This window comes from Ostrea edulis, chromosome 10 (genome assembly GCF_947568905.1).
Source record: "Ostrea edulis chromosome 10, xbOstEdul1.1, whole genome shotgun sequence".
Classification (NCBI taxonomy): domain Eukaryota; kingdom Metazoa; phylum Mollusca; class Bivalvia; order Ostreida; family Ostreidae; genus Ostrea; species Ostrea edulis.
Window position 1 is genome coordinate 47,924,879 of NC_079173.1, and position 9,847 is coordinate 47,934,725.

Genomic DNA, 9,847 nt, shown 5'->3' on the forward strand with positions numbered 1-9,847 from the left:
TGATATTATGTCTGCGGCAGATTTCACCAATCGGTTTTGCAAGCATTTCATAAAGTCTTGGTCCCAGAACTGACCCTTGGGGCACTCCATAGGGAAGCAGAAAGTCCTTAGACTTTGCAGTTCCTACAACCACTTTCTTACTACGACCAGTTAAGCAAGATTTGATCCATGTAAGTGCTGCACCAGTTATACCAAATGATACCTCCAGTCGCTTAATGAGAATTTGATTCTTACATTTGCCTTTTAAGTACTACAGCCATATATATTAACGTAGTTCCACACTCCTGTGACGTCATAAGATTTTGCAAAGTCAATGATTTAATGACTGGAATATAAATTTTGTTGGAGTCTTTTTCAATAGTTATTTTTAAAAAAAAATTGTCAGCCATAAAATATTTCAAAAGTCTTAGTTATATTTGAATAGTAAATGATATGTTTCAAAATATTGAATCCAAGGACAATAACTCCGTTTTCAATAAATTATTTATCAAGTCCATTATGCGATATATTTCCTTTATTTTTCACAAACATTTTACCAAGGTGATAAGAAATCATTATCTGTGTCTTCTTCGTGAAATTACATAAAATTTTAATCAATGAGTGATTCTGAATAGCTCAGCTGTATGGTGCGAGACTTTGGGTTTTTACGGGGGTATACATATTCTAGAAGCTATAAATTTGAAATTATTAAGGAAAGGTATGGATTTTTTTCCATAAATAACTATAATAGATCTACATCTACTAATATAAACAGAAAAAATGATATGTAAACCATGCTAAAAGCAAATTGTGTCCACATTTATTCGTTTAATAACATTTTGGAGAATAACGCTAATTCAATAATTCTGCACTTATTATTCTAAAACTTGATGAACATATTGAAAATGACATGTGTTTTAGTTATTGATATGTTTCTTGATAAATAAATGCAATTAAACAATTTTCTTGTTGTTTTCATTTTAAAATAACGACAAATAATTTTTCCAATGAATTTCATAAAAATCTACAGAGGGGTACATGACTTCAGTAGTGTCTGTAATGAAAATCAATATGGAAATCCTGAACTAATTTGCATTATCTCATTACTCTGAATGTTAATGTATTGATTCCAAAAAAAAAAAGCTACCTAAACCCCAAAAATCCAGGACTAAGGACCCACCTTAAATGTATACATGTATATAGTAAAGCAATTTTGAGGCTGTGTAGTCACTGTTTGTCAGGTTAACATACATGTGGCCCATTGGTCTGCCATTTTTTGGAGGGATCATACTGAGTAGTCTATTAATCATTTGGGAAAAAAGTATTTTTTCATCATAATTCTTATTGATTTAATATTTCTAAATGTAAGGAAACTCACACCATTTATAGGAAATTCTGATATTTTTTATGCATAAAGAATTAAAGATTATCATTTGCATTACAGAGTTTGAAAGATAACAGATACAACGGTAAGTCAAATGGAAATTTACATTAAAGTATTATCATCCAATGATTAAGGTTATTTCATTAGCCAAAAATTAGTGACAAAACAGTTACAATTAAACCTAGGTATCTCAAGCAATGATATCTTGAATACCATATCTATGTTAAATATAGTCCCTGTCACTTTAAAAACTTTTCTCTGAATTTTACTATCGATATATCCAAACCTTGGATATCTCAAAGTTTTTCCATTTTTCTTTTGAGTTTGAGATAACTAAGCTTGACAGAATTTTTGTTTTAAAGGATTTTTCTAACGTATTTTCTATGCCCCCGAGATAGGGCTGTCAAGGTTTCAAATTTTTTTGGGTCGGGTCTGTTCTAAATTTTTTACTTCGGGTTCGGGTATTTCGGTTCGGGTCTATATAACTACTTCAAGAATCCAATATACAGTTAAAATCAAAAAACCTTTATAATGTATTTAGTCACAATAATTACTCGGGGACGTGGACTGAGGTTTAGACTCTACATCCATGGTACTAGAAACAGCATTGTCACTTCTACTCGTTTCCATCCATGCTTTCAATGTTTTGTCATTGACGATGTTGCTCCTGTGGCGTATTTTCAATGCGTACGACATATCTTACATGTACTGTCCTTTTTTACAGTTTTGTCGACAATGCCATCATTTAACAATTGATCAAAATACAGCCACCTTTGAGGATTTTGGCGACATAATGATTCTATTTGAAAAACCAAACCCGAACCGAAATACGGAAGAATGGAACCAATTCAACCCGACCCGAACAACACGACCCGCGGTTTTTGGTTACTTCGGGTACCCGTTGCAGCCCTACCCCGAGATCAAAGATTGGGGGGGGGGGGCATATTGTTTTTGTCATTCTGTCTGAAACTTTAACCTTGCTAATACCTTTTGAACAAAAAGATCTAGAGCTTTGATATTTCACACGAGTGGGTACCAGCATATTTGACCCTGTGACCTTGACCTTTTAGTTTGACCTACTTTTTGAAAACTTTTACCTTGCTAATGACTTTTGAACAATAAGTGCTAAAGCTTTGGTATTTCACATGAGTATTCTGTGTGACAAGACCTTTCCGTGGGTAATAAACCTTTTGACCTTGGCATTTGACCTACTTTTTAAAAAAATGACATTGGTCATCACTTCTAAATGATAAATATTAGAGCTTTCATATTGCACATGAACAGTTCGTTTGACAACGTCTTTCTACTGGTACTAATACATTCGTCCTTGTGACCTTGGTCATCTTTGGAATTAGCCATTGCCAGAGGCATTTGTGTTTCACAAACACATCTTGTTTATTTCTGAGAATAACCCTATTTAGTTGATTTGTAATACGTCCATGTTTGTTGGTGTACACTATTAAATGTATATTTTTTGGAAAAAGGTGTTTCTTCTTTTATCAGCCCAATGCAGCAGAAACAGAAAAAAAGTTCTGGTAATTCAAAACATGCATCTAAATTAAACCCTGAATGGCCCTTTTCAAAGATTAATTTACATAGCAAAGAAAATTAATTAATCAATAAGCAAATCATCATGATGACATCCATTTAATATTATTATGCATCCTGTAAGTGTGTCACTATATAATCAATACCCAACTATTTTCTGATAGTATACAAAGGATCTATATACCTTTGGCATGCTTTGCTATATAGTGCAGAAGATATGTTGGCAAACATGCTAGGAATCAAATTCCCATTCCTGAAAACATCAGTCCAACATTATGCTACAACCACCTTTACATTAAGGAATATATTTCTATGCCCCCGAGATCGAAGATCGGGGAGCATATTGTTTTTGTCTTGTCTGTCATCCTGCAATTCTGTCATTCTATCTGAAACTTTAACTTTGCTAATAACTTTTGAACAGTAAGAGCTAGATCGTTGATATTTCACTTGTGTATTCCTTATGACAAAGCCTTTCCGTGGATACCAACATTTTTGGAAAACTTTAACTTTGCTAATAACTTTTGAACAGTAAGTGATAGAACTTTGGTATCTCACATGAGTATTCCGTGTGACAAGACCTTTCCGTGGGTTCGAATCCTTTTGATCTTGATATTTGACCTACTTTAAAAAAAAAATGACATTGGTCATAACTTCTAAATGGTAAATATTAGAGCTTTCATATTGCACATGAATATTTCTTGTGATAAAATCTTTCTACTGGTTTCAATATATTTGTCCTTGTGATCTAGCTTGGCCATCTTTGGAATTGGCCATTATCGGGGGCATTTGTGTTTCACAAACACATCTTGTAGTTTTCATACAATATTGTCAAACATTTGTAGGGGGAATTCCAAGAATGATGTCATTGACAATAATCTTGAAGAAATTCTCTAACAAATGTTTAAACTGAACCATGACCAAATTTTCAACATAGCATCAAATGGTACATTGGAGTCATCATTAAATGTCTTCTAGTAAGAAAAGATCAAGAAAACTTTGATTTAGATTAATGTCTGCAAACAGATTTGGGATTGAGAATTTAACTTAAATTGTCATATACGTACAACAGTCAGCTTAATAACTATAATGGTGGTATTATTTGAATGTACCATGCCGAAATAGTAGTCAGGGTTTGAAACAGAGTGCACCCGACTCCGGCTCGTGCACCCTGTGTCAAAACCTGACTACTATTTCGGCAAAGTACGTCCAAATAATACCACTATAATATAATTACACGAATCACACTATGGGTTAAAAATGTGGAAAAAAGTTTTTGGTTTGTTTTTCACAGTGAAATGGTCTAAAGAAGACACTGCATTTTTGACCAATTAATTTCAAAAATATGTGCAGACTAAATGTGCTGCCAGGCAATTACAAAATAAAGGATACCTTCTAAGTGAGTACTTTTTAGTATTTCTTTTTACCTAAGCCAGCCAAAGAAATGGTGCTCTCTTAATTTGTTTATATGATGATTAGTATGCTTATCAGTACACATTGAAAAGATTAACATCATAAATGATAAAAAAAAACTTAGATGTATATTTTCACACATTTATTATCAGCCATTTATCATGAAATCTAAAATGATGCTTGCAATAAACATTGGTTTTAATTTTTCTTCATTTCCATTTACAGGCAAGACAGAAATGAGATTTTATGGAAGCCCATATTCTAGCATCCATATGCCATCTTTCGGTGAAAGAACAGTACCTCAAAATACGAACAAAATTATTCAATGAAAGGAAAACAATTTGAACAAATGACAATGAAAAGTTGAAACAAATGGAAGTAGAAGATTGTCACTGACTTAAAATTCTTAGTTCATCATACATTCCTTCATGTATATACATGAAAATATTGTGTATCAAGTCTTAGCTCTCTGTGATTTATTGCTAATGCTAAATAAATGAATCGTATAACAGAGATTATATAAACTCACTAGACACTGAGGATGTCTTACATGTAGTGTTTCAGATTTGTATTAAGCTTTGAGATCTTGATCTGAAATGAAAAGCCATTCTTTTTTAATTTGGTATGAAGCATTTGGGGGACATAAACTGTAAATTTCAGGATTCCCGCATCCCTGGGGCCTTAGAGGCAGGGCAAAAACTGTCAAAACTTGACCACTATTCAAAAATATTCTTCTACAACCGTGTATATTTAAGGAAAACTAAATGCATCGTGATGTAGAGCAGGGAGGCCTCTACCAACATTGTAAATTTCATGATCCCCGGGGTAGTGGTTTTGACTCCAGGGCAGGGCCAAACTTACTATATTGTAAAACACTTTAAAATAGCATCTTCTTTAGTGCTGGTGATACTACATTGAAACTAAATGGTTATTTAGAAAGAGCAGGTATTCCTTTACCAAAATTGTAAATTTGAAGATCCCAGGGGTAGGGGTTTGGTATTACCGTGGGGCCAAAATAGTCAGTTATTAAATGTGTGAACAATAGAAATTTTAAACTTCTTGATAACTATCATTTCAATTTTTGTTCAAATTTGGTATGAAGCATCTTTGGAACAGGAGGGGAGGGGCTGTAATTTTCAGGATTCCTGGGGCCTTAGGGGCAGGGCAAAACTGCCAAAAATTGACTAATTTTCAAAAAATTATTCTCTACAACTGCACATGTTTAAGAAAAACCCAAGTGAATATTGACGTAGAGTAGGAAAGCCTCTACCAAGATTGTAAATTTCATGATCCCCAGGGTATGGGTTCTGACCCCAGAGTGGGGCCAAACTTAGTATATGGTATTTATGTGTAAGTTTGTTGATATTGTATAATGTAAATGCATACTTTGGAATAGCAGGACAGGATGTACAAAAAATGGTTAATTTTACAAACCAGGGTTTTGACTCTGGGATGGATCCAAATTAGTCTAATGTTTCAATGTTAATACGCCTATTATATTATCTAAAGCCTTTCATCAGTGTATGCACTTTTGAGGGCATTGCAGAACACACCTTGTTTTATACTGTTGCTGAACATTAGAATTTAGCTTAGATATTCAGAACAGCAATTTTTATCTAAATTCCATAGTCCTTTGGAGTAGTGATACATTTTCACTAGTACTCGGGTAACCGATAAGGCATGTGGGCATCTTGTTTAGAAATAAATTATATATAGTTTTCATTGCATTTGATTATCTCGTTGTAAAATCCCTAATTATACGTACAATGTATGGTATATATTTAGATTATAGCTCATTGTATATTTTTATTTCATTGTACATCTAAATCTCGAATGCATTTGAGCTATATTCTACATTCAAATTACATGTAAATCAATGATTTGCATTACATATTTGAATTTCTACTACGCATTTAGATTTTATTGTATCAAGTATACCGCAAACGGTACACCATACGTCAGTGATATTCAACCTTTAAGCACAAAATGCACTCTGAATGGGTATAGATATATGAATAGAAAAACATTACGGAAGGTCATGGTGCACCAATTCAGCTGTGAATTAATCCTGTATTTCTCTGAATCCATAACAAAGGAAGTGTGGGAACCTGTTGTACTACTGTTGACCTCAAGTGGTTACGATGTACCGATCTATTTGAAATGTAAACTCACTTTTACGCTTCTGGGGTGTGAAATGTTGACTAAATTTCAATGCTGTACATACATAGCGCAAGAGAATTCTGAAAAACATTACCTCGGACGGACACACGGGCGGACGCACGGACAACGCCATAGCATAGTATGCCCCGTCTGAGGACAGGCGTATAACAAGAAGCATATATGTACTGCACGCTATATACCAACAATATGAATTATCTCATTTTCTTTAATTAATCAGAAACTTGAGTTTACAACTATTTTCCCCATAACTTTCCGATTCGTTCATTATATACGTATATGTCCTATTCTTGTGGTGTATAAAGATGATGTACTCCTTACTCGTTCATTAAGGTATCTGTTCTTTTTGTGAATGAACGCGTTAATTGAGTAAAGAAATCATTGAATAGTCATCTATCAAGTCAAATATCACCACAATTTTCTAAGCAACATTTTTACTACATCGTGATGCTTATTTTGAAACGCAATACCAAGAGGACTGGTTCCATTATTCTGACATCAATCGATATTGGAGCCATTGTTCAGTAAAAGTTGTACCGTGCTGCCATGTCCTTTTTCGTAAGCTATATATAGAGGACTGGATCCATTATTGTGATATAAATTGAAATCGGCTTCATTGTTCAGTAAAAGTTGAACCGTGCTGTCATGTCTTTTCTTAAATCAACAACATCCAAACGTGTTCATATCCTTCTTGACAAGCTATATATAAAGGACTGGCTCCTGTATTTCTACATAAATTGATGTCGGCACCATTGTTCAGTAACAGCTGTACCGTGCTGTCATGTCCATTTTGACAAGCTATATATAGGGGACTGACTCCATTATTTTTACATAAATTGATATGGGCGCCATTGTTCAGTAACAGCTGTACCGTGCTGTAATGTCCTTTTTGAGAAGCTACATATAAAGGACTGGCTCCTGTATTTTTACATAAATTGATGTCGGCGCCGATGTTCAGTAAATGTTGAACCGTGCTGTCATGTCCTTTTTGACAAGCTATAAATAGAGGACTGCCTCCCTCATTCCGACATAAATTGATATCAGCGCCATTGTTAAGTAAAAGCTGTACCGTGCTGTAATGTCCATTTTGACAAGCTATATATAGGGGACTGACTCCATTATTTTTACATAAATTGATATGGGCCCCATTGTTCAGTAAAAGTTGTATTTTGCTGTCATATCCTTTTTGAGAAGCTATAGATACAGGACTGGCTCCTGTATTTTTACATAAATTGATGTCGGCGCCATAGTTCAGTAAATGTTGAACCGTGCTGTCATGTCCTTTTTGACAAGCTATAAATAGGGGACTGAGTCCATCATTCTGACATAAATTGATATCGGCGCCATTGTTCAGTAAAAGTTGAACCGTGCTGTCATGTCCTTCTTGACAAGCTATATATAAAGGACTGGGTCCTGTATTTCTACACAAATTGATGACGGCACCATTGTTCAGTAACAGCTGTACCGTGCTGTCATGTCCATTTTGACAAGCTATATATAGGGGACTGACTCCATTATTTTTACATAAATTGATATGGGTGCCATTGTTCAGTAACAGCTGTACCGTGCTGTCATGTCCTTTTTGACAAGCTACATGTAAAGGACTGGCTCCTGTATTTTTACATAAATTGATGTCGGCGCCGATGTTCAGTAAATGTTGAACCGTGCTGTCATGTCCTTTTTGACAAGCTATATATAGGGGACTGAGTCCATCATTCTGACATAAATTGATATCGGCGCCATTGTTCAGTAAAAGTTGAACCGTGCTGTCATGTCCTTCTTGACAAGCTATATATAAAGGACTGGGTCCTGTATTTCTACACAAATTGATGACGGCACCATTGTTCAGTAACAGCTGTACCGTGCTGTCATGTCCATTTTGACAAGCTATATATAGGGGACTGACTCCATTATTTTTACATAAATTGATATGGGTGCCATTGTTCAGTAACAGCTGTACCGTGCTGTCATGTCCTTTTTGACAAGCTACATGTAAAGGACTGGCTCCTGTATTTTTACATAAATTGATGTCGGCGCCGATGTTCAGTAAATGTTGAACCGTGCTGTCATGTCCTTTTTGACAAGCTATATATAGAGGACTGCCACCCTCATTCCGACATAAATTGATATCAGCGCCATTGTTCAGTAAAAGCTGTACCATGCTGTAATGTCCATTTTGACAAGCTATATATAGGGGACTGACTCCATTATTTCTACATACATTGATATGGGTGCCATAGTTCAGTAAATGTTGGACGGTGCTGTCATGTCCTTTTTGACAAGCTATAAATAGGGGACTGACTCCATTATTTTTACATAACTTGATATTGGCGCCATTGTTCAATAAAAGTTGTACCGTGCTCTCATGTCCTTCTCCACAGGCTATGTGAAGAGGATTTAATCCTTCGTTGTCATATACATTGATGTCGGCGCCATTTTGCAGTAGTTGTTGTACAGTGGTATCATCACCAACTTGACAAGCTTTATGAAGTGGAGTGTAGTCATTCGTTCCTAATGAAAATACAATCAAAGGATAACAGCGATATTTCACAGAATTCTATTAAATATTCCACACACAGACAGGATTACCTGCCCTTGATACAGACATATAGTGCATTTAAATAATTCTTAAAAATTTAGATAACCACTAACCATTTTTCAATCGTTTTCTCATTTTCTCAATTTTTCTCGTTTGAAGTCAGCATTTTGCAAATCCGTTGGTCGTTATAACGACGAAAATGGGAAGATGACGAACAGTGATCAATCCCATAGTTCCTATAGGACTGATTGATTGTACCTCTCTCGAGAATTTTTCACTCATACGGAGAGGTCACCAAGATCGGTGAAAGGCTTCAAATTTAGGCCTATGCTTACGGCCATTTAGCAGTGAGGGTTATTTAGCGTGCCACACCTACTGTGCCACGGAACATCCGATTTTGAGTTCATCTCAGAGAACCCGTGACATTCACACCTGATGCCGAGCGTTTGGCGATGGATCTGTCACTACCTGTTTTAACGACTCTGGGCTGTCGCGGCCGGGATTTGAACCCTGGGCCTTTCCAGGTACGGATTCAGGAATTGCAGTTATGAGGCAGGGGTCTGGGGGCCGCCTTGAGGCTCCTGGATTTTACAAATTTTATTGGGCTTGACATATGTTTCCTATTCAGTCATTTGTATTATTTTTTAATAAGGTGAAATTAATAAAATGACGCGAATTTTAAGGGTTTTTTGGGAGAAAAAAAGTTCTCTCAGTAAAGTAATTCAAGAAATCCAAATGATCAATATTATAAAATCCTATAAGCAACACAACATAAATAGTTGGGCAAACACACCAGAGGTGGGATCAGG

The 9,847-nt window shown here is 35.3% G+C and overlaps 1 protein-coding gene across 1 annotated transcript; it reads right to left on the reverse strand.

Annotated features, from left to right (window-relative positions):
• Positions 1-6,699: 6,699 nt before the first annotated feature.
• LOC125665456 (ankyrin-1-like) lies at positions 6,700-9,173 on the reverse strand. Its single transcript, XM_056150968.1, has 2 exons — positions 9,152-9,173; positions 6,700-9,010 (listed from the first exon to the last, which is right to left on the reverse strand). Exons 1-2 carry the CDS (start codon positions 9,171-9,173, stop codon positions 7,155-7,157), a joined length of 1,878 nt encoding a protein of 625 aa, XP_056006943.1. The 3' UTR covers positions 6,700-7,154.
• Between the last annotated feature and the right edge of the window lie 674 nt (positions 9,174-9,847).